The sequence below is a fragment of the Lepisosteus oculatus genome, chromosome 2 (assembly GCF_040954835.1).
Source record: "Lepisosteus oculatus isolate fLepOcu1 chromosome 2, fLepOcu1.hap2, whole genome shotgun sequence".
In the NCBI taxonomy this organism is placed as follows: domain Eukaryota; kingdom Metazoa; phylum Chordata; class Actinopteri; order Semionotiformes; family Lepisosteidae; genus Lepisosteus; species Lepisosteus oculatus.
In genome coordinates, this window is record NC_090697.1 from 17,186,566 (window position 1) to 17,212,736 (window position 26,171).

The following is a 26,171-nucleotide window of genomic DNA, read 5'->3' on the forward strand; positions in this document are numbered from 1 at the left end:
TCATATGAAGTATGAAGTCTTGAGCATAAGGACAGTGCTTTAATTAGAAGTTCAACTGCAGTTAAGTACAAATAAATGCAATACACCTGCATCCTCCATGGCTGCATTCTTTTTCTATTAATTGATCATTTTAAATATTTAACAGTGATGTAACTGCTAGAAATAAAATGCTTTGATATAAATATCATGCATTCTTTTAAAATTTCACTAAAGGGAAAAAATATGTTTTTCCTTGTCATTAAGCATGGATTCAATTTCACTTTTCCCAAGTAATATACATACTTGCTTTGGTCATGATACAAACCAAATTAAAAAAAAAAATCACACATTGAGATAGAGCAGCTGTAACACCTTCAGTGCTCCAAGTGCTCCTTTACTGATCTACATTCTTCACACGCAGTACCACAGGTACAGAAGTGCAGGGGATCATGCCCAAGTCTGTGATCACTAGATCCACAAAGTCTGGTGGCGTGACGTCGTAGACCAAGTTCAAAAGGCGGAGTGAGCTTATTTCCTGCCATTTCTCCAGCTGCGTATTTCCTTTCCGTGTCACAATCAGGTCATCTGGATCGTCTGGAATAGAAGCAATAACTGGTATTAAAACCAAACTCCATTTTACTAACTGCTCTACTGAGGACTCAAATTTAGCCGATGTTAGAACATTCTTTGAGAATCCTGAATTCTGTCTGACAAAAACTGTTCCAAATTATTCATGACCTGCTCAAAGTATGACATGATGTGGATGCCCAGTGCGGTCAAAAGATATAATGTTTTCATCACATTCTCAAACTTTGATTTTACTCATTTCTAAATTTCTGGCATGTCTAACTCAAATATGCATTTTAATTAAATATACTGGTAAGAAGTTAATCATTTCCAGATTAGACAGCACTTCGCACCAACGTAACAAACCTTGTAAAACAGGTTGATTTGACTTGGGATATTTTGCATTCTAAAAACTGACAATGTAACTTATGTATATTCTCGCAGGATCATTTTTCTAGGGACCAAAAGAATAAAACTAGAAAAAAAGAAGAAGTTAAAGTACCAAGTTCATTGGATACAAATGAGTCTGTTTGCACTCTTTCACAGAACTTGTAGGTCTCGCAGCACACCAACACAGGCACATTGAATGCTTTGGCAACCAAAGCTATTTGAGATGTTCCCACCCGTGACATCACATAACCATTGGCCAAGAGTGCGTGGGCACCAACAAACACCTTAGACACCTAAAAAAAAAGAATAGACAGAAATTAGTCAATCGGGCAGTGTCAATTTGTCAAATCTCCAAAAGTTCAAATATTTTAATTGCAATATCTGCTGCAGCAGAATTGCATGGTAGCATAATCCAAACAAATGATTTTCATTATTTAGAAAACTTAAATTGTGACAGCTCCAGTTCCTTCCAACAGTCCAAAGACATATTGGTAAGTTAACTGGCTTCTGGAAAAAACTGGCCCCTGGTGTGAGTGCGAGTGTGTCTGGGTACGCCCTGTAATGGACTGGCATCCGGTCCAGGTATATATGCCACCTAATGCCCCTTGCTTGCTGGGATAGACTCCCGTCCTCCCCTGCACCCCTATACTGGAAAAAGCAGTTTAAAAAAAAACAGATGGATGGATGAATCTTGACCTTCTTGATAGAATCCTCTGTTACTGAAGTCTGGAAGTACATTTCTCAACATCCACCATTATAAAAGCCCACACTGTTGAAATGACATGACACACCTGAGCTTTAAGAAGAATATTTATCAGTACAGGTATTTCTGAGTGAATTACTTGCACAATAAATCCACAACTGGTCTGTTTCCCATGGCAGCACTATAACTAGGGAATAAGAAAGCGGTTAGTGCCATTGTAACCTCTTTCTGAGACTGTGACTCAAACACAATACAGCAAGCCTGGCATCGTGCCCATGCCAAAGACAGAGACTGACTGACGCTGGCTCACCTCGTGCAGTATGTAGGAGATGGCAGTGATGAGGACATAGGTGCAGCAGATGCCCTTCCTCACCAGCCTCCGCAGGGCCTCCCTGCCCTCCAGCCTGGGCCGGCTGTCCACAACAATCACACGGAACTTCCTGCCCCTCTCGTAGGCATCACACAGGATGTAGTTCACAAGGGAGGAGCTGCGAAAAAAACAGATCTGAGGTCAAGACCATCCAGCTGTTGGGTTTAGTGTTCTAGCAGGCTATAGCTGAATACGAAAACTGGCAAGACAGCTAGTTGACGAGAATCGTGACAGCACGTCAATGCCTTTAAAATGATTATTTGAATTACAGTTGTTTACATTGCTATCTTCAGGTACAAATATTTCTAAGTCAAATCAGTCTCTCTCGAAATCAGGTTTAGCTGGTTTTAAAAGGGTAGTGAACATGCGATAAATACGATTCAAAGGTCTCAAATTACTGAACCAGCATTCATTACAATAGTCTACACAAACCTATCTATATACAACATTCCAGCTTCAAAAGTATCTAAAGTTTGCTTAATAAAATAGACATTTGTCTCTTGGTTGTGTGGGTATCTTTAAAATACTCTCTATCATTTATTTTCTTAATTTTCTTACCACCCATAGACTAAGATCACATCTCCGTCACTGATTTTCTCAAAGGCAGATTTGGAGATGGCTTTCGCTGCCAAATGAATCTTCTCCTCAATATACCTATCGATACAGCTCAGCAGTTTAGACTTTGCCTAGAAAAGAAAGAATGGATCAGTTCACACTTTGTCAATGTACAGAGTAAACAGTGAAAAAAGTTTACTATAAAAAAAAATTATACTCCACATAGAAGGTGCTCTGACATTTTATTGAACAGGTGCGGCAGGTAAATTCATTAGATCCTAATTAATTAGAATTTGTCATCAATATCGGATCTATTCAGACAATTACGTAAGTAGCTTGTGTTGCCAGGGTTGGAAACAATACAAGCTGTACATCAGCAACACATGCTTTACACCAGATTGCAGATTCTTGTCTTCTCATACAGCATTGTCCATCAGGGCCCTATTCACTGGGTTCCGATTCCCACTTGCTCCACGTTGTACCAGCTCATTTGACAAGTGCTCGAAATTGAATAGGGATTCCACCGCAAAAGTTTCATATTCTCATCGTGCACGAAAGCTGGAATTTTCTAACATTAGGAATGTGCAACAATTGAGGTCACAGAACGTGCCATTAATCTGCCATCAATCACTACTTGAGGGAGTTCTGTAGTGTAAAGACACTCCTGCTCAGACCTTCAAACTTCCTTTTTGTTTGGTCTCTTCTATATAACGTCTGTACCATCATCGGGACGTGAGCAAATTAATACTTATGGGAACAACAATAGTGGAGTTCTGCGTTTCAGAAAACTACATAAACATCAGATGAACTTAATGATAAATCCACATCAAGTTGCTACTTAGTTTTCACCAAAATATGGGAAAGAAATTTCATTTTGGTTGCATTTAATTTAAGATCCAGAAAACTAAAGAGTTCTTCCTGTTATAGTTGAATGGCATACATCTGATCTCACCTCTTCTTCTTTGCACTGGCTTGAAATGTTGGAAATTTCTTTTTTTAGATACTTGATTGCATTTCCCATGCTGGCAGAGAGAGGTCGACACTGATTGAGAAAACTGCAAAAGCAGAGAGAAGTTGGTTACAGATAGAATGAATCTATCCGTGGAGGTTGACTCTATGCCAGAATGTAGAACTTAAATTGTGGCAAATGCAGATGATGGAAGGAAATAGGGCAATAGGGTGTGTAAGGTGGACAAAAAAAAGAAAGGAGTGCTTGAAATAAGTTTCTAGCTACTTTATCCAGTACAGGGTCACGGAGGAGTGTAATCCAGCAAGCAACAGGCTCAAGGCCAGATAAACAGAAAATAAATAGCTGATTTTATCACATGTTGTTTTTCCATTATGGAATTAACCTCTACTTTTGAAGCTCATACAAGGACCGAGCCCTCCCCCTCAAAAACCAATTTATCCTTAAGTAAATAATTCTGAAACACAATAAAATTACAGATATTAAATACAGTCTAATAAATATTTATATATATTTCAGGTAGATGTTGGCCATTGTAAAGAATAAGGATACTTTGTTTTTATGTTTTATAATTGTTTATAAAATTAGGAAGCAATGTTTGGTACAACAAATGCTAGAAAGGTAAGGTTGAAAATAACTTTTAAAAAACCATTTAATCCCTTACACAAATCCCTTTAAACTGTAAAGTATTATTTTATTAAAATTAAAGTTTAGGGACAATAATGTGAAATATTCATCCATGACAGTAGTCTGGATAGTGTACGTATGGTTAATATATATTAACATTACCTTTTTTACATCTTGCTAATTTTAGAGAAAAATACCTTACATATGTAACTTGCAACCGTAATAGATGTTAACAGATTACTTTTAAGAAGTCCCCCAGCACTCAGTCAGTCCCAAAATAATGCTGAACAGAAACTATCTAGTTTCACGGCCTGTACAAAATCTCAGACACGCTGAATCTATATTGTAATTTAGACTTTCTGCTTTTTGATTTTAGTATCCTTTTTGATTTTAGTACCTGAGTTACAAGCAAAATGCCTAAATAAACCACTAAGGGCTCAAGGTAAACTTCTTATTTAAACATAACCATCCAATGCATCTGGGCGGTATACCATTTTCAATCGGTTTTATACTTATTAGAAAGGAGAAGCAGAGACAATGTATATTAACCAGTTTCAGAAAATGTGTTCAATTTAACACGTACTGAATCTTCCTTCTTTTGCACTAATATAATAAGGGCATATTAAGACACTGTGTGTTTAGTTAGGCATCTCAAATTTCAGGATAGCTGTACTTTTCATTCACAATTATACAGTTAAAAATAGCCTGAATTCTGAAATTTTAATTACAGGAAAACATCACTTCTGGTCAAAAGCACAGGAGGTTAGTACGGTACCTGATATACGGCTTCAGTTTGTTGACAAGGTCTCTGGACAACTCCTCATTTGGGGGGGTCGTATAGTCATGGATAATCTGTACAAATTAATTGGCAAAGCTTTTTCTGATGCACACAAATTAAACATGCATTCAATACTGCAAAACTGTAAAGTCAGTTGGGTTACTTTTAATTAGTCAGAGAGGTTTAAATCATTTTGTATTTCAATCTGATTTCAACAGCATATATGATTAACAAAATCTGAATCTTCAAATGCTTCCAGCAAATGTAATGCAAGATTACCTCTAATGGAGTAGACCTGTCATTACAACTCTGGATGACAATGTGCAGCCACAAGTGAAGTTTGTGCGCTTCACTTGTGGACCACACCGCTCAAGAGGGTGCTAGTGACTCTGTAAATTGGTGTATCCAGGATGTTTTTGTTTTACTCTGGTGGAACTTTGTAGCTAACTAAACATGTAGACAGCATGCGTCTTTTAAATTAGAGTTCAATGAGCTAAGTTTTCCTTTTGATTTGCTTCTTAAATTTGAAGCCTGAATAGAACACTGGGACCCTGTGCTTTCCTCCTGTCTCCGTGTAGACAGCAGTATTACCACATTCTAACCTGTTCTCATTAGATTTCAAGAGATAAGTTAGGTTTGGCCTTGTCAATACTGGTTTGGAAGACCTCCAGATAAAGACAGGTTGCTGGTATAAGTGATGCTGGTAAGCCAATAGGCAGCACTTTTCCCTCTGAACTGAAATTTCCAAAGTACCCTAATATGGTGATCTGAGATACTGTGTTGTGGGAAGCATCATTCTTTGGATAAGTCCTTTAACCTACGTACTTACTATCTGTGGTCATTAAAGAGCCCATGGTGCTGTTCCTAAGAATAGTCGTGTTATTCTTAGAATAGACACAACAGACTGTGTTATCCTGGCTAAATTCCACTCTGAACTTGCACAACTGAGCACTCTTAAAAATCACCCTCAATTCTATTAGCGGAGAAGTGAGAAATTGCTATAATTGATCTGCTGTGCAGTGGATACTATTAATATTATTCATCTACCCATTGGTAGATTAAGTAGGTAAAGTGTTATATAAATGTGAGAAACAGCTAATAATAGTTATTACTTAATGTGATAAGTTACCCATAACCATGACTGAGTCAGGATAGGAGAACACAGAGGGTAGGCAGGTGAATACAGATCCAATTACCCATTTATTGTGAGCAATTAACAATAAGGACTGATCAAGTGCTGGAAAGTAGCAGCCTCTGCCTCTATTCAAGTGTGAAGTACCTGCTTGAAGCTGTGTAACAAGGCTATACAGCGGGAGTTGGACCCTGCAATGATGCCATGAGAATACTGCAGCCCTAGGCGCACAATAGAGGGGTGGATCACTGTGGAGGGAATGCTGCAAGTAAAAATATGACAGAAAATCAAACATCAAAACTGAGAGGTGAAGTGACTGCAAAAAGGCACACAATGCAAGTAAAAAAAAATGAGTCATCCTAAAAATGTTCACTTTGTCAGAGATAAAATACTAAGAACCACATATTATAAACTATTTATTTTTTTGTACAGAAGTGAAGTCCTACAATATTTTAAACACCTTTGGAAAAAATAAGAAGCCTACCTTATCTGCTGGGTCAGTGGGGCTTTTCGACTGTACTGATGCAGATGGGAGAAGAGACTGACTTTGTGGCCATACTCGGATCTCAGTGGAATCTAGAATAAAGAGCAGCAGCTGAACATTAAGTCACCCAGTCTTGACACCAAGGCCTGAGGAACCCTGAGGTGGAGGTTTTTCTGCACTCAAGAAAACCACACAAATCAGAGCTTCATCTTGCCATAAGTCTGCAGGAATCACATAACATATACACCCACTCCTTCTTTTATGAATGATCGCTTTACAAAGTTTCATTCAATGTCACAGACGTCTCGGTATTTGAATTAATATTTTTTGAGACTTTTTTACTTTCACAAATACAGATCTGATATACCAGGCAACAGGAGGAGGAAGAAAAACCCACAACACATAGTGCCCAGTGTCACTCTGCTCAGGGGATCGATTATCCTTCACTTATCATGGAATACTCCGCTATACTGAATTCCTTTTGCCAACAAAACTACAAAACACAATGCACGTATAGCTACAAAGGAAACTGAACAGCGAAATACAACTATTATTTGATTATATTTGTAGAAATGAAAAAGGAGAATGTTTGACAGATATCTCCCCCGCAGTATATCTCGTACCATCGACTGCATTAACATTTCTTAATGCAGAGAAAATAAAACAAGTTGCTATAAAGAGCATGTTTTCTTACATAGATATGTGGTACTGGTTACTATACCGTAGGTATTTACAAAATTACATTTTCCATTAAATATTTACATTCAGATATAGCATACGTTATTTGTTTTATCATTTTACACAAAAAATCCCCTAAGTGGGCCAAACCCCTAGGGTCAACAATGCAGTCTGAATATTTAGCTTTAAAAAAATGTTTAAGAACATGCCCCATTCATAAAACAAGGAAGTGCTTGTATCACGTATACTCATGATCTAAAGAACAAAAAAAAAATGCTGCACATAGCTTCAGCAGTTTAGATGATCAGATAAAGATTTGGATATGTCCTGGACCGAAACTTCAGCCTGGAAAACCCAAGGGCTGTGATGTGCTAGGCTCCCTGCTGCAAACAAAAAAAACTCAAGCAGAGTTCTGAAAGGTTATTATTCAGCCCACCAAATAAAACAATGAAAATGTCAAAGAAAACAATTTAAGCTAGATCAGCTTAATTTCCCCGTCACTCATGAAGCAGCACAGTCAGTGTTATCTATTAAATCTGCTGAGAAACAAAACCAAAAAAGACACTTGGACTAACTAATGACTACTGAAAGCAAAGGCACTCAAACAGACACGGTCCGATCTCAGACCCAGACCTTGACTCCAGACACTCTCTTACTGCTGCCTCCTCGCAAAGTCTGAAAGAGATGGGGAGCACAGTGCAGCCAGTGAAAAAGAATAATACCTTACACTTATATAGCGCTTTTCTGGACACTCAGAAGCACTTTACAGGTAGTGTGGACTCCCCTCCACCACCACCAATGTGCAGCATCCACCTGGATGATGCAACGTCAGCCACAGTGGACACAGTACACTGACACCACATCAGTTATCAGTGGGGAGGAGAAGTGAGTGTTGAAGCCAGTTCAGAGATGGGGATTATTAGGAGGCCACGATTGATAAAGGCCAGGGGAAAATATGGCCAGGACACCGGGATAACACCCCTACTCTTTTCGAGAAACACCCTGGGATTTTTAATGACCACAGAGAGTTGAGACCTCGGTTTACATCTCATCAGATTACTAAATTACTATACTGGGGCATTAAGACCCACACAGGGTGGGTGCCCACTACAGGCCCCACAAAAACTGGGGCGGAGCGGTGGCTCTGTGGTTAAGGATCTGAGCCTGTGGCTGGAAGGTTGTCTGTTCAAATCCCGCAGCTGGTAGAGAAATCCTACTCTGTTGGGCCCCTGAGCAGGGGCCTTAACCCCAACTGCTCTGGGGGCGCTGTACAATGGCTGACCCTGTGCTCTGACCTCATGCTCTCTCCCTGTCTGTGTGTCTGTGTCTCATGGAGAGCAAGCTGGGGTATGCAAAAAGACAAATTCCTAATGCAAGATATTGTAAAGGGTTAATAAAGTGATGTTGTTAAATAGCTCTTCCAGCAGCAACCTTAGTTTTTCCCAGGAGGTCTCCCATCCAGGTATTGACCAGGCTCACACCCGCTTAGCCTCAGCAGGTTGCCAATTGTGAGTTGCAGGATGATATGGCTTGGTCAAAACACCCTCACTTGCAGATCTCAGTACCTAAATAAATTTACAGGGAAGTATACAAAACTAGATTTCCCAACACGACTTCCTAAACTACATAAAAAATACTGAATGAAAAGCATGGGAAATGATACAGCACAAGTACTGCTGACAAAGCAGTATTATGCTTTTCAAGGGTAAAAGCAAGATTCAAACAGCATGAGGCTCTATTAACTACTGATTTTTAAAAGATCTAGCTCATACTATTATTGTTTACCCTTCACCTAGTTTTTTAAACGAGCTCTACAAAGTTGTACAGAAAGTTTAAGATTTTTTGTAAATCTTCATCACCCATAGTTCATTAGGCAAGGTCGGTGTAACCTGGAGAAGCCTTATACCAGGTTTGTAAGTGAAGTGAAAAAGGCATTCACAGTCTACACTACATGATAATACTTCATCAATTTCCCTACAGGATTAATAAAGTATTATCTATCTATTTATCTATAATGGAACATACTATACTGATTTTTTTCCAGGAGTAATATTTCTTGTTGCGTTTAAGCCAAAAGTGCCTGGAATTTCTGCATTCTTCAGGAGCACATCAGCTGAACCTTCAGTACAAATACATCATCTATCATTTCTTAAGTACTTCTATTTCATCCTGTTAAAATATCTTATTATGCTAACATTTATAGTCCATGTAGCATAATGTAGCTTGGGTATGTAGCAAACCCAGTCTAATCTGAAATTGGCTAGATGCTCCTAACTACTAGAAGATGAAACTAGGATGCAATTATTTGAGTAACTGGAGATTTTTTATTTGTTTCTTTAACCCAGGACTTAGGTAAGCCCCAGAACTCAGGTACTATCACGCTGCATAACAGCAGTCTTCCCGATGCCTCACGCACCCAGCTGAAAACAGACATTGCAGTATTTTTCCCCACTTTTTCACCTGTTGCCTTTCCAATTTCTTGGCCAGCTTCTTCAGCACTGCAGGATCATCCACTTGAATGTGCTCTGGAAGCCGCTTCACAACTACAGTGAAGGAGAGGGAAAACCAAAGTTTGCAGTAGGACTTCCAAACTCTAATCAAAAGACTGTTGATATCATTCATCCAATGCCAAACCAATTCATCCCACAGCCCCAGCTGTACAGTAATACCACAGAGACAATGTTTCTATAATCTTCTTTACCTCAACAAGAAATTGATTAATTTTTAAGAGATCACTCCATTTATGAAAGGTATGCGAGTCAGACATACTATTATGTAAAGAAACAGCTACTTTTAGTACTTAATATATAACTACATAAGACACATGTGGGTAAACAGACAAATACACATTAATATATACGCCCTGATATGTTTTCATAAAAAAAAACAATTGGATACATGATCAGCACAAACTCGCTTTTCACAAGAACACTGTGTTTACACTCCTAAACAGAGCAGCAAATCTAGGCTTTTAACAGAGCTGTACCTGGCTGTGGTTCACTGGGAAGAGCCTTAGGCTTGGCAGTAGAAGGGGGCTGACCGGGGTCTTTTTTGCCTGTTTTGGCAGCTCGGTCCGCTTCCTGCCGGGCTCTTCTCTCTGCGCGCAGCTCTGCTTTGCTCTTGGCTGGGGCAGACTTCTCTACTCCTGCTGGGGCCTCAGACACCGAGCCTAACTGGGGGGCTTAAAAACAAAGCAATATCCACCGCTGGTTCAAAAAGCAAACACTGGTCAGGGGTTCACAGCTGTGTCGTCAAACAATGGGCTACTTTCACAAAAGCCACTCCAATGTATTTGACAAAAAAAGTAAGAATAAAAAACAATATCACAGCCTAAACGCACAGAATTTTAATTGGATTGTTCAGTCATGAAGTAAGAAGTAGAAACAGAACATGATATTTTATTCTGGATTTGGTTGACATTCCAATAGTTAAGTAAACTTGGTTCATTTTAAATACATTTTTTTTTTTAAAACGTTGATGCTAGACAAACACACAGTGCCTGATCTACCCACCCACACTCTTGTACGTCTTGGGGAATTGGTCCTCACACTGATTGCTTTCTCATTCAATAACTTTTTTTATCAGCAGGAAGGGACCCAGCTATTTAAATATTGCTGTCGACTGGGTAAAAGAATGCGTCTTCACTTGCCTACATTGGCTTTGTCCCTGACCTCTACAGGTGATACATCGATGACTGCGTCGGTGCTGCCACATGCTCCAGTGACCAATTAGAGTACTTTCTGAATCAATTCACCAACTTCCACCCATCCCTCAAAGATAAAAAGCACTGTGAAAACAGTATTTTGACCCTGAGCCGTGTAACCAGTGAGTACCGCCACGCGAGGGTGCCCCTCAAATACTCGCGCACTTGAAGTCCACACGTGCACTACGTCACAGAAGTGCGGACTTGGAGGAAGTGCTTAGAGCTCCGTACGAGAATTGGGACACGACATAAGCATTTCTGAATGTCTTTTGCAGCTTCTACAGGGTTTACTCATCATCTTACTTTGGAATTACATGCAAATTTGATGAATTTGTTAGCCAGAATCTAGATCATTGATATCAATTAGCACTAAGTGTTGACCAAATCCCAGTGGTTCTCCACAAAATACATCACCCCAGTCAGAACATTTCCTCTTATGTTTCCCCTCAGTTTCCTGTTCATTAACTAATTCTTAATCCAAGTATATTTATTACCTTGAATCCTTGTCATCTACAATCTAAGAATTAATCTTATGATAGACTTTAAAAACCTAATTAGAAATATTGTATGCTCTGTCTGTATTCATTGCCGCTGTTGGACATTCAAAGACCTCTAATCTATGCTGACTGTCCAGGTGATCCTTTAGCGTAGCCCTAATATTCCATGTAAAAGAAGTAAGACTAGATTATCGGTCTATAATTACTAGCTTCAATTTTATCACTGTTTTTACACGTAGGCGCTAAATTAGCAACTTTTCATTCCGGGGGTATTACCCCAGATTTGAGAGAAGGCAGGAAGAGGTTTGTTAATGGCCTATAAATTACATGAATTGTTATGTAACAAATAAGGTTCTGGTGGTACAGGAACACTGCAATGATTAAAATGGCAGCAAGTCAAAGTCCTCTTTTAGAATGAAAAGTTCTGAACCCCTGCATGTCCCTAATAGGATGGTGGAAACCCTACTCTTCTGTCAATGTTAAGTGCACTCGCAGCCCCTACCTTTCTGTGTCTGGGTCTGCTGTCCAATGGCAGGAACAACTGCTTTCTTCTCTTTCTCATTGTCTGCAGAACCCTTGTCCTCCTTCTTGTTTTTCTTCTGCTGCTTCTTCTCTTTTCGCAGCCGTTGCTTCTCCTCCTTGGACAGCTCCTTGCCCTCAGCCTGAGAGTAGCAGGTGAAACCGATTGTAAAAGAGCAGACATTCAGTTCTGTCGTGAACGGAGCTTGCCAGGCGGGACTGCTGCTGCTGATTCACTAAAATATCTCAGGAAAAAGCCCTTAGAATGCTGAGCTAACAAGAAGAATACACAATACAAACTGGTTCCCCTTCTCCATTCCACAACTGTTATTGAAACTGTTTCATAGAAGTCTTATCATTCTGTAGAACTTCATTGATATCATTTCTGCAGCAGTTGTCGCTAACCAAATACCAGCCACATGCTGCAATGAAATGGTTATTATTTTCAGAAATCAAAAGGTATGGAAAATTATGTCACTAACATACTTACTTTGCAGATTAATAAATCTTTTTTCTTTGGGTCACTTTCATCTGTAAAAAAAAAGAAGAAAATTAATAACAGCAGCACTTTTAACACAAGATCTTTATATCAACTGTAGATGTGAATTCACAATGCTTTAAGGTGGCAGAATACTGTAAAGGATTGTGAATAGACAGCATCACCTTAGTATTCATGATGCATCACTTGTCCCATCCACAAAAAATATGGTTCATAGCACAGCTGCTATAGAGGGTTAATTGCCCCTCATGGCAAGAAAACAACGGGAGTCTCTCCAGTAGAGACATTTGCATGTCGAGCCCTTTGGTCTTATTGTCATAATTTGAGCCTGGGTTGTGTCACTTGCCCAATGGTTCTTAATGGTAGTTCTGAAGGCAAACTTTCGGTGCGGATCCTAATTCCAGCTGAGCTCTACATCACTAAATTTGTTATGTAATTGATCTACTTGATTGTTAGGAATTTTATTTAACTTGCTTCTTCAGTCAGTCCTGAATGACAAACTATTTCTAACAGCTACAGCATAGAGAACCTTATGCAGACTCTACTCAAAATGACCACATAAAAGCTGCCTATACAGCTCTTATAGTTCACCAATTGATGATAAACAGACACAAGTAGGAATGATACTCTATCAGACAATCTGTGTATTTTTTTTTCAACCTTGAAGAGGCAGAAAAACAACCCAGTAGAAAACTGAACTCAATTAGCCTGTGATTTAGAACTTGCCTGAAGACAAAATTAGACACCAGAGGTTTTTTCCAGGATCAGGATTGTAAAACACTGCACTAGCCCACTGTGACTGGGATTTCACAAGCAGCAGCACTCAGCCAATCAAGCACCTCCACCTGGGAAACCCCAGTCACAGTGGGCTACTGCCGACTGTTAAAACACACCATTACTCCAAATCTCACTCCTCTTTGTTTTGGAAAAAAAAAACATAACTTCCTCTTCATACAGTCTTCGGAGATATCACTTAAACCTAAACTTTCTTTTTATAGGCAATAAAATAGGGAGTATTTTATAGGCACACAACCACTAATAAAAATGCTCTGATACAAGACAAAGGGTCCATACTTGAATACTGAAACATCAAGACAGTTGAAAAAGTGGTGGTTTTTACTCAAATAATTCTAAACAGGGAGGTCAAGCAAGACAAATCAGGGCTCCTCAAGATATCTCAGATGCCTTGAATACAGAAACTTTCAAGTCTTCTAAACGGTAATTTAATTACCTCACTTTTCTGGTAGGGGATTCTCTTTATACATGTACCTAAATGCCTGCCAGACATGGAAATTTCTGTATCTGATGCAATGCACATGAAACGTGACACACGCTTCGGCTCCTGCATGTATTTTACTATAAACGTACAACTGAATTAACAAAAATGTTGCACTCCACTAACTAATAGTAGCAACACTGCAGCAGCAGATCTATATCCTCAGTTTCTAATGTAAGAAAATTCTGTACATGACAAAACGTACAGTTAAGAGTGTGGTGTAACAACAGTGCAGACCTGACCATCCATATATCGGCATACACACAGGCCAATCTTCTATCGCCCTAGCTAAAAACAAACTCCATCTGGATCAAAACAAAGCTATTGTTACAGGCTGAGAAACCGGCTCACTGTTCTTATGGCGATCGAACAATTTCCAGGACCTTACCTTGCAACGCTGGGGTACTATCATTCCGTTGCACCTGGCCTCTCTCTCCTAAATCAGCCATGTTCAGCAACTAGAACGGTACAATTTGACACTCGATCCCATCATTCCGTTCTCCTCCCATGATTCAGTGCATTTGAACAACACAGGAGGTCCGCTGGAGGACCCGAGTGACGTCAGAGGTATTCCGGTTAAGGATTGTAGCAGTGAGCTAATTCGCCAACCGAATTAAATTTATTTCTGATGAAAAAGTACTAATGTAACTAACCTATTACTAACAACAAACATTTTGTAATCTAAATGTTATAAAAAAGGAAAAATCGCCTTAAGCGCTTTTACATTTTCTCTCCATTCATCACAGACTAATTCAAAAATGTTTGTAGTCTTCGCTTTTGTTTTCCCGTAACGGTACTGTAAATGTTATGCAAATTAAAATTTAGATGGGATCAAAATAACATTTATAGGACAAGCAAGTGACTGCAATGATAAATTATTTTTAATTTCTCCCCACCCCCCACGGCAAAATTTATTAATGGTTAATTTTTTTGGACATTACGAGATTAAAACTATGTGTGGCGCTGTGCAATAGAACCGAAAGCCGGAGTATGTTTCTTGTCCAACCTCAAACGCATCGCATTACTCCGTTAGATATTTTAGAGATGTTTTGTACTTAAGTATTTTAAATTATACTCACATCAGAATTACAATGCATTGCCCTAATGCCCCACTATAAAGTGTGCGCATAGATATAATAATAATAAAATAATAATAATAATAATAATAATTGCTCATACTTATATAGCCCTTATATTTTCTGGACTCTCCACTCAAAGCGGTTTACAGGTAATGGGGACTCCCCTCCACCACCACCACCAATGTGCAGCCCCTGTATCATCAGTGATATGCATGTATCATATTCGAACTTGAATGTAAAAAATGCAAAAGGATATTGAACACCAAGAATCAAAAATCGTACTGTACTTTTTAAATCCTTCTCAAAAACATAATTACCTTTTTGCAGTCAAACGTATTTATTACGTACATATGTATTGTACTGTATATAAAAAATAGTTGGTTTTAAAAGCGTGCTAAAATGTTCCTGAAAAAACATGCATTGTTACAATAACTGGAAATTAGAGCTGCATTATAGAGTGTAATCACTGTTTCTTAAACTAATGTGTTTTTTACACTTTTTTTTTACACTAGTGGGTGTCTTTTGCTTAATATTCTTTAGTTGGTATAGAAATTCTAATGTTTCATTATATTGTCATTGGTTACAATCCAGCTCCTGGGCCCTAGGTTTGATTTTAGCACAGGGTGCCATCTATGTGGAGTCTGCATGCTCTCACCTTGTCCACATTGGTTTTTCTTTGAGTGTTCCGCTTCCTTTCCACCTCCCAATGATGTGCTTGTCAGGATAACTGTTGTCTTTAAATTGTCCCTGCGTGTGTGTGAGAACTGCAATGGACTGTTGTCCCATCCAGGACGTAGTCCACCTTGCAGTATGCTTCTGGGCGTAAGCTATGGTTGCCACAATTCATACTAGGCTTCCTAGGATTGGATGATGGTCACACATTTTCTGCGCAGCAGTATAATGTGGAAACACTGGATGTCTCAGTTCTTGTATTCAAACGAACTGTTTAAAATCAATTTATTGGCCATATGCAATTTCTTGTATTAGGAAATTGTCTTTTCGCATACCCCAGCTTGTTCTCTATGAGACACAAAGCCACACAGACTGGAAGAGAAGCTTGGGGTCAGAGTGCAGGGTCAGCCATTTATACAGCACCCCTGGAACAGCTGCGGTTAAGGGCCTTGCTCAGAGGCCCTACAGAGTAGGATTCCTCTGCCGGCCGCTCCTTAGCCACAGAGCCACCACATGTAGGCCCCGTTAGACGACAACCCACAGATAACAACAAAAGGCTTTATGATCAGCATTAATCTATTCATTAATGTTTTATGAAACATGAAGAATAAAATATCAATGCACATTGCTGCGCTTTACAAACTACTAATGCTAACTTCTAATCTCACAGAGGTAATATTGTGTCTTACTGCTGTCACTATGAAGGTTAAGAAAGATCAACTGTATATAACACAGTAGACATACTGGAAGGTTAATTGGCTTCAGGGAAAATTTGTCCAGGAGTGAGTGTGTGCGTGATTGTGACTATGTATTTCTTGTGACAGACTGGTATCAGATTTAGGGTGTATCCTGCATTACGCCCAATGCTTGCCAGGATAGGCTCTGGCACCCCTTACCCTGTATTCGATAGAGTGGTTAAAAGTGGATCGATGTTGGACATTACATGGATGTCCGTAATGTAACAACTACATGTAAGCAAGACACCCATTCACTGTATATTCTCATAATCCTTTGCTAACCAAATATGTGTAAAATATTGACAATAGAGAACTGTGTGCCAGGAGAACACTGAAGAACACTGCTCACCTCATAGCCAATGTACCTATAAAACAGATGACTGTACTGGAAAGGGTGTGCGTAGGTCATAGATCTTTGTGAAACAGTTTCTATGGGTAACAACACCACCTTGTGGTCCCATATATACAAAACTGTAAGAATTTGCAAATAGTGCCTTAATAAGTAGTTCAAACATACCACTTCCGTTTGGTTTGGGTTGTGGCTGTGGCAGCTTTTCTGTTCACACAAGCAAATGACTCAAGATCTATAAATATTCAAGATGTATTACCAACTCATCAGTAATAATCTTTCTCTTAAAGTGGGTATGTTCAGCTGTATTCCAAAACGCTAAGACTCACAATCACAAGCCATTTAAAAGTGTGATTTGATGCCATTTCACTTTGTTGAATCCTTATTTTGAAAGTCTCTCAATGTGTGCAGTTCTTACTTCAAATTTTAAAATATATCAAGATAGCAGTAACTTCTTAATATTGTTGGAACAGCCTCTGATAAACTTTCAGTGGATTCAGAAGCACTGAAAAAGGGTAATGCACAAAGACATTTTTTCAAAGACAAAAGCTACATAGTTTATTTAGTTATTTTTGTAAAGTATGCTTCCCACCCTGCAAAAGAATCATGGCCATAAGAGTCTAATGTAGCAGAGCTTAAGAAATGCATCAAGTATGAAATGTTAAATATTCTGTTGGCATGTAATGGTTTTTAAACAATTTTGACACTGTACTGAAAGGTTGGCTAGGTGACTACAACCTTAAAGTGAAGCTTGAAAGATGACATATATCTAATCTCTTTTGAGAAACAGTTAATCTACAAAGTGTTACTCCCGACTATTAAAGCCCAGATTTTCCTGTCTGCATCTGTGTTTATGTTTCCTGTGCGGTTTCAATTATGTGACTGAGAAAGTGAAATGTGCGTATAAATAACATGAAGTAAGAGAAATACAATACATTGTATTTTAAGCATAAAGTCTTTGTACAGTATTCATAACATGATGTTCTAAAAAAGCAAGTCTGTTTTTCCAGTTAAATGTTTTTTTTAAATAAATGTAAATAAAATAAAGTTTTTTAGTTTGTTGTTTCAGTTGATTTGAGACATTTTAAGTGGAGAGTTTTATGATAGTGATTTAGAAGCCTTGTCATTAATTATTGATAAATCACTATTTTTAGTACCAATATGAATTTTGATATGTACTGTTATTGCTCTAGTAATACTTTTGTCACCCTGTAATATCTCAGTGCTAAACAGTGGTCTTTATCTGTGGGCTGTGGGCTGTGTCTGCGCAATAACGTACAGCTACGCTCTGCACAATTCCTGTGGGTTTTGTGTAGTTTTCCTGCATAATGTACAGGCATTCTGAACGTGCACAGCAGGCTTTTTAAAACAGGTGCACGATAGAAAATGAAATACTGCAGCATTCCTGCGTGCACATTTGTAATCACTCAGATTACTGCTAAGAGTCCTGCAGGGACAGAACCCAGAGAAATACATCCTACAAGATTGCTGTCAGAAATTAAACTGATGTTCATTTATTACGTATTTTATTTAACAGGCACAAATCCTGGGCACTTTAGGGTATTAGTTGAGTGTGGGTGAATAGGGATGTCCTGTGACAGCAAAATTTTTGGAAGGGATGTCTTTAGCAGCCCATTGTCTGACTCGGCAAGCTTGTAAATTCAACAAAGGAACTAGAGCAGAACCAGTTTTATCATCCCCCCCAAACTGAAAATTATACTCAAAACTCTTCGTCTCTTGTTGGTCATGTTTTTATAAGCTTTTCTTTTTATCAGAATAAAACTTTATTCAGTTTATGATGCCTGCATGAGAGAGGATTTTAGACACAAAATGAAAAACAGTTAAACAGTTTGAAAATTAAACATGTTTAATATATAGTTCATTTACTTTAGTGGTCTAACAGCCTATCATGTTTTGCTTTTCAGGTACTGTATTCATAAACTTATGTTAACATTTATAAATATGGTAAAGGTAAGTTTTGTAGAAACCAAATGATGAAACAGAATACAATGGAAGACATGAAGACAGCACACCTCTGTTTCAGAAGGAGTTGAAGTACACTGATGTCGATACTCATTCCGAAATATAATTGCAAAAATAAATAAAAAATATTCAGTGTTAATCAAAAGTTTATATCATATTCTTTGATCCCTCTTCATTTATTGTTTTCATATATCTCCATGTTTTGAAATAGCTCTGAGAAACGATTATTTTAAGACGTGTCTCTCCTGGCAAAATTAAGCAGTTGTAAAATCCCACAGAAATCCTTTAAAAGGATATTTACTGAAATCTTTCAAAATCCTTTAGAGGTCCTACAAGTTACTGATCAAACCTACAGTGTAGAAATCCTGTAAAAGTGATGGTTTTATCTTTTATGAATCCTGTAAAAATCATAAACAAAAATACATATAAAACCTGAGAAGATCCTGTACATTTATCAACTTGTACTAAAGGGATAAAGGAACGCATTATTGCCCACTTCTGCAGGAATACTATAGTAAAATAAAACGCTTTTGTACAGGACATTTCTCTAAGAAGTATAGACCTTTTCGTTCTGCCGGTTAACGTACTGTACATGCAATCCTTTATACAAACTTCCACGTTATTAAAAGGTGCTCATTTCGCGGGCCTTTGTTCACATTACATTTACATAAAACACACTCTGTCAGATTAGTTTTAAAAAATGATTGATCAGTATATATTGATCAGGGCTGATCTCCGAAGAGATCACTCTTCTGTGCCCCAAACACACAAAGATATACACGGCAAATTCACGGTAGTTAATGAACCTTGTCCAGAAGATGTAACTGGGCATCTGATTCAAGTTCTTTGAATATACATTCACCTAGCTGTTTTTGTATGCAACCGCTGCAGCTATTCAGAGCCTGTGGAGTCTGCAAACGCTTGATCACCTGACCTTTCAGGTTCCGCGAGAACGTACCATGAACCTAAAGGGTGAAAACCTGTTTTATGAATTGTGTTTGAAGTGTGAAAGAGAAGAAATAATTGTATATATCACGAAACATTTAAATGTTTTTCTTTATTCACTATAAATGTTGTATTTATATATTTCAATTAACGAGTTATGCGGAATTAGTTATTTCATAAATCAATTTATATTCCCCCTTTTCCACCAGGATAGTTTAGTCCCGGGGCTCTGTGTTGCAATGTACTTGTGACAGATGCGAATTTCCACTTTTTAAAAGCAAAGATTTGGAGCGTGATAGCAGAAGGAGAATATTTATTAACTCCGCGTGTTTTATGTTTTCTTTTTGTTGTTTGATCCCGCGATGGTGTGATTTCGGAAGAGCGGTTACTCTAAACAGCTACTCCGATGAGGGGAAAAAAATACATGCGTACGTACCATTAACAGTTGAAAGGGGGAATCTGTAAAAAAATATACAAGCTTGTTATGGGTTTAAAGAATGCAAAAAGCAAATAGTATAGTTATTTGAACGCGTTTTACGAAATACACTGTAAATCGCATCTGGAGGTCAATCAAGAGAAACATTTCATCCAGAGACGGAGTTTACAGCACAGTACTTACAAACACCTCTCAGGACGGTGGAATTACCTATCATCGCAACATGGCTGCTGCAGGGATATTAGGGAAAGTTTAGCTACTGACTTGACTTAAGTTTTCATTTTAATTTCTTGAGGCGAAAACGTTGAGTACGCGGGGGGCTGACCTCTTTAGTATTTCGTTTGGACAGACTGCCGTGATACAGTCCACACCGCCCGAGGGAGGAAAAAAAAAAGAGAAAAGCGCCCGTTCCCCCCTGTACATTGTTTTTTTTTTAAGAGTGCTTTTATTGTAGGGTACAGTACATTCTGGCTGGAAGATTTTATGTTTCCCTTTCCCGACCCTTTCTTAAGTGTATTCTAACATTCCCTGCTATTTGTGGAACAAAGAGCATTTCGTGGGTTTTGCTCAGAAAGTACAATGCATTTCTCCATTCCCGAGACGGAGGTTCGTGCCGGTGACAATGGATCTACCTATGTGGTGAGTACACGCATGGGGTAGCCCTGCCTAGCCACCCTGCAGGGGCTTGGGCTTGGGCTCTTACAGCTGGGGGGGGGGGGAGGTTACCAACATTGTCATCGCTAGTGAAATATCCTCGAAGTCTGAACTGTCGTCCTCCCTCGGACCAATGTCGTGATGAGGTTGCGCGATTCTGTTAACGACCATCGCTGAATTGCCCAGACTAGGGTAACTCGGCTCAGTTTAGAAATCCCCCAGCTCTCTGGGCAGCAGTCGTTTGCCGTCTTGAAAATGTTACTTATTGTTTACGTTGCCTTACGTGAAGCTTGTAATCTGTAGTCTTCTTAGTATATTTCCCCACAGTGTTTAGAGTTCTGTCTTCCTTCCCCCCCCCGAAGACAAAGAGGATGCTTTCTGGAGTTGAGTAGCTTTTTATTGTGTATCATTAGAAATACAGTGGTCAGAATAGAGGGGTGAATGACATAAAATGTCAAGTTAATAAATCCCAAGTTCAAGAGGGAATCGGCCTTTCTCTAAACAGACAGCTCAGTGTTTGTATGAAGAAGTGCTCTAGATTGATTTGTTTTTGGCTTAATGAGGGGGATGGAATTTTGTGTCTTGTTTTTTTTTTTCTTGCGTTCCTCTTGAAGTTGAAGTCCAGTTTTTTCTCTTGGGCATAAAATACTTTACATAGCGGGCCAGAGATGTACTTAGCTATGATAAATTTTGTTTTGCTGCATTACGCAGTTGTTTGCTCTATGGAACGTGCTGTAATATTATATATGTGTAAGTGTCATTTACTTTCTACGTGAAATGACCAAACGTTTATGCTGCATTTTGTCATTACTTTAGGCTAACACTGCTGTGACGCAGTAGCTTTTTGTAAATCGTGCACTCGTAACACATTTCTAGACGATTTAGCCTGAATGCGCAGAAAGTAAGTAAAGTAATCTTAAGGTGACGGGACAACAAAATCTGGTATTTTCTGTTGCAACGTAAGTCTGGAAAATGAAGCTTCATAATATTCTTTTATAATGCATTCTTTGCAGTGCCTCTGACATGGTTGAATGTAGGCTAATAAACTATACTCATCCCAATTCGTTTATTACTAATTAACCTATATTTTAGTTAACAGTCGATTTTGAAATAACTTTTGCCAGTTGAATGTCCCACGTGGGGTTTGTTAAAATATTGAAGTATCGTCAATGAAGTGACATCCCTGATGTATTTCTCAAAGTGAACACAGCAATGAAATTGATCACAAGTAACAGAGCAATGTGAACTTGATGCCCATCCCCACATAAGATATTAAGTCCTCACTGTACTCAAGAATTCATACCAGCAGGATATATAGCAACTGCCCTTACTGCTGTCTGCGTTTACCAGGATCTTATTCAGAAGCGGTTGGATATGTATTTCATCTAGCACGTTGAGGCATGAAAATAGTTTATGTGAAGGGTTTTCTTTACGTGTACATCACGTTTTCTTTCAAATAACTAGTGAGGTTTCCGTTCTTGTTGAATATGTTTTATTTACTTTTAGAACATATAACTGTGATGATGTTTTGGGAAATCGCAGATGAAGAACGTTAAAAGCAGTTGGTGACATGGAGTGGGACAGTGGTCAACAGCAATATCGATTGTGTTTGACCTAGGGGATACAAGTGGGCTGCCCCCCAAGAGCCTTAAACTAGGAGTTCCTGCTTCTTGTCTGGGGTACCTACAGTACACACCTACTGGATTTTGTTGTACCTGAGCACTCAGATAAATAACTGAACCTTACTAGACTTAATAATAGGCTCAGTCTCAACTCTTTGTTCTTTTACACATAGCAGGTTGCCTTTTATATTTCTTAAGCAATTCAACGTCTCCAACCTTTGAAGAGGGAAAAAAAAAAACCCTGCAAACGTTCTAACCAAGCAGCCCATGGACTCGGCGCATGGCAAAAAGCTCAGCCGCAATGAAGACCAGGAGGTGTGTGGAAACGAACTAGTTATGGCTTAACCAGTAAAAGAGCTCATCTGAGCTCTGGTCGACCTGCGTTGAGGTCCGAGTTGGGGTCACGACGGTACCCAACTGTGATGCTCCCAAGAGGCGGCGCGCGAATAGTTGGCCCGGGCGTTGTCACCTGTCAGCGCACGCCGTGTCGCCTAGAGTCTCCTGGGTGCTGCTGCTTCTCCTCCAGTCTGTGCGGAACGAGAGGGCCAAGACAAAGGCAGCAGCCATTCTTCATTGAGTGGGATTAGCCAAAAATAATTGGCCGGTGTGTTTTTTAATATCGGCACTGTCCGTTTGCAGATGGGAGGCCGCTGTTCAGCTAGATGGTCTTGGCTAGCCAGGGCAAAGGTTTTTGACTACGTGTGTGGGTAGCTTGGTCCCGATTCTTGTAGTCCTTTCAGTAAAGAAGTGCTTCCCTCTCACTTTAAGATGAACGCCCCCTTTCCTTTGGTGTCCTCTGGGTCGTGTTTCACTGTGGATTCTGATTCGCTTTTGGATCCCGAGGACTGATTTTGTTAGTGATTTTGAGGACTTGAGGTCCCCTCATTCCTGGTTTAAGAAAAAAAATTAAGTTAGTTTTAGTTTTATCCTAGCAGAGCAGGACTTGCCCTTGAGCCCAGACATGTATCTGCTTTGTCTTCTCTGGTCTGTTTTTTGTTCCAAGAATTGTACACGGTATTTAAAGTGAGGTCTTAGTTAATGCGTGTCCAGTACTCCGTGATTTAAATACTACATTTTTAGGTCTGCCAATCTGTATTAACATTATTGTTTTTTATTATTCCCCACATTGACAAATGGAATGTCGACGTGAACATCTGAGCCATTTTTATGATCAGTTTCTCAACCTGGCTGGAACACTCTGTACGCGTCTAGATGCTAAATGTCATCTACCAAATGGAAGTTGAAGTCTTTTTGAATTCCATTTTAATTATGTACTTTTTACCGATCCTTCTATACCAGTATTAAAACTTGGTGTAACTCTACGAGTGTTTAGATGATTGCTGTAAATTGCAAAGAACAGTGGTTCTGTAAGTGTTAATTATACCCCCCAGTTGGAGCATTTACCTTTTAGATGTTTTAACATAACTAGATCTTAAAGCAAATGAATGCATTTCTTGTAATGCCTTCTGCCCACAGTTTGAGAATTAAATTTGTGCCTTCTTTTTATAGAACTTTATTAAAGGTATTCTGAAAAATCTAAAAACATCACATCGTATTCTCTGTGTCCATTCCCACTGTTGTTTTTTCAATTAACTCGAATGTGTTTGGTAAGCAAGATCAAGATAGTTTTCTAAATCCATATGATTTATTAGCATATAATGTCTTGGTTCAATTTCTGTCACTGTTTTTATGGATGGGTGCTACATTAGCTGATTTGCAGTCAATGAGTTTAGCCCCTTTCTGGAGTGACAGTTAAGGATGAGTTTCACTAAAGACTTACAGATGACATCTTGTTTCTTTAATTGCGATGGGTAGAATATCATCAGGTCCTGTTGATTTTCTTTGGATTTCCCCCCTGCGTTCTAGTTTAAATGGTCGTGAATTTCTTTGAAGATTCCGAGCCCAAGGCTGCTGGTTCCCTTGTTGTCCTAATTGAATTGTTAGTGCATGCTGGCAACATAGCTGTAAAACAGACCACAGCTAAACGATTAATATTCTTATACGGACTGATTGTTTTAACCTGACCCTAAGGTGACCCTAACATGATGTGGTACGTTTTTTCTTCATTTTGTGATGTACTGCTGTAGATCCTCTTATCTTTTGCAGATTGTTAGATTATTAAAACTATTAAACCTGCACAGAGATTTTTAATGTTAAGAGTTTATGTATGCTACAGGCATGATAAAGCTGTGTAAAATGTCTTGCTGGTTTTAACCACACGGACCTATTTAAAAACATGTCTTTTTAAAATATAAGAAGGTGTAAATAAATATTCCACTAATTATTAAACAAGCTTGAGAAATACAGTATTCTGGGAAAGCAATGTGTATATCGGGTGATACGGACAATTTAAATTTAGAATACATTTTCTCAGTTTCAGCAGCATGGAAAAAGTCACAATATATGTTTGTCAAGGAACACATCACTGTCAGTTTTGTTGAGTAGAAGTGTCATTCATTGTCAAGTATATTATTTAAATGGTTTTGATTGCTTGTGTATTTGATGCGAAAAATGTGTCTTGGAAAGGCTAAATAATTTGATAGCTGATACTGTAAATATTGGTTTTGTAGGTGTTTTAATTTAGCTTTGTCCTTTTTTTTCTGGATTGTGCAAAAGAGCCGCAATGAAGTAAGAATGGAAAACAGAGTCTGGACGTAGTTTTGATGGTGTGAATTAATGCAGTGTGCATATAAGAGTCATTTGTATACCAAGTAGCTCTGCAAAGTAATGATTGCAACGTCAGCAGCCAATTATTCCGATTACAAGATTTAAAGCCAACTTAAAACTGATTAGTAATCAAATTATTCTTCATTCCTGTGAAGGCTAATTGGCATCATCTGTTTTTTTTTGGATGGGTTTTAATATTCTCAGACAACTTGCTTCACCCTTTTGCTTATGTTTAAATTCCTGTCCTAATTGGAATGTTCATTCATGCTTATTTTCCTAAAAGAAAATTGAATCTCTGTCACTGCAGTAGCTCAGTTACTGTTTGAAGTTGGTTACAATTTTTGCTCAGCTGCATATTTTTTTTTCTTGTGTTTGTCGCTTCTGAAATATTATCCTAAGCTCGCCTGAGGTGTAATTGAGGACAGATGGCGTGACACTAAATGACTTTCAGAGTAAAACTACAGACCCCGTATTAACAGTTAAGAGCTGTACTTAGACTCCTGCTCTCCCTTCCTGAATGTTCAAGGCTTACATGCCTCCTGCCATCCTGATTAATGTTTGTTCCATTTGTTGGGAAACCACGGGTTATCGCTCGTTATTTGTCTTTGTAAAGTGTTCTGTACTGAAACTGAATAAATACTGTAAACGCACATCTGCAAGTTACCTGTTTGAGAAGAACTTGAACAGCATGCATCCTTAAACCTAAAATACTGGGAGTCAATTAAAACAAAGTTCCATGGGAGAAATAATTTTGACTTCAGCAACGTTTTGGCGACATCATGCCTGTTCTATGAAATCGTGTATGCTGTTCCATTATCCTTTACTTATGAAGTACATTTACTCTATGGCAAGCACTTTTTGCAAGCTTCAGAGATTACTAGGTCCAGATCAGTGACATCAATTTAACACGCATCAAACATGTATCTAATTGTATTTTTTGCAGTTATTGATTAATCTTTATTTATCACCATTATTAATAGTATTAATTGATATTTGCATTGTGCCTGTTAAGTATCATAAAAAGAACCCCTCTGCATTCTATCTACTCTATAAGTTCAACCAAGGAGATTATGTAGAGAAGAACACTGAATGTAAGTTATCAAAACAAATGAATGATCTTAAAAACAGGAAGGGAGAACAGGTTTGGCAGTGGTAAGCATTGCTGCTTCGCAGTCCTGGGGGCATGGGTTTTGTTCCTGGGGTGCTATCTGTGTGGAGATGTCTGTGTTCTCCCTGTGATTGTGGGAGTTTCCTCTGGGTGCTTCAGTTTCTACCCACGGTCCAAAGACCCACTGGCAGGTGA

General features: G+C 38.7%; 2 protein-coding genes across 3 annotated transcripts in view; one reads left to right on the forward strand and one right to left on the reverse strand.

The window, feature by feature from the left end:
* Positions 1-17: 17 nt before the first annotated feature.
* eif2b4 (eukaryotic translation initiation factor 2B, subunit 4 delta) lies at positions 18-14,234 on the reverse strand. Its single transcript, XM_015352637.2, has 13 exons — positions 14,113-14,234; positions 12,440-12,480; positions 11,933-12,092; positions 10,217-10,411; positions 9,691-9,773; positions 6,553-6,644; positions 6,216-6,330; positions 4,934-5,010; positions 3,517-3,619; positions 2,568-2,695; positions 1,950-2,127; positions 1,049-1,229; positions 18-573 (listed from the first exon to the last, which is right to left on the reverse strand). The coding sequence occupies exons 1-13, from the start codon at positions 14,171-14,173 to the stop codon at positions 374-376; spliced, it is 1,614 nt and encodes a 537-aa protein (XP_015208123.1). The 5' UTR covers positions 14,174-14,234; the 3' UTR covers positions 18-373.
* Positions 14,235-19,704: 5,470 nt separating this feature from the next.
* Positions 19,705-26,171, forward strand: part of snx17 (sorting nexin 17) — a 47,862-nt gene continuing 41,395 nt past the window's right edge. The window contains exon 1 of one of the 2 annotated variants that reach the window (XM_015352581.2): positions 19,705-20,564. In XM_015352581.2, the coding sequence (XP_015208067.1) occupies positions 20,505-20,564 (60 nt within the window). In that variant the 5' untranslated portion in view covers positions 19,705-20,504. The remainder of the gene's footprint in view (positions 20,565-26,171) is intronic. The other variant, XM_006626081.3, reaches the window with a different exon arrangement.

Coding starts and splice junctions, on each gene's coding strand:
- eif2b4 (XM_015352637.2), bottom strand. CDS start 14,173: ATGGCTGATTTAGGAGAGAGAGGCCAGGTGCAACGGAATGATAGTACC. Junction 10,412..11,932: donor GCAGACCCAGACACAGAAAG/GTAGGGGCTGCG, acceptor TTTGTTTTTAAG/CCCCCCAGTTAGGCTCGGTG. Junction 574..1,048: donor ATTTGTATCCAATGAACTTG/GTACTTTAACTT, acceptor CTTCTATTCCAG/ACGATCCAGATGACCTGATT.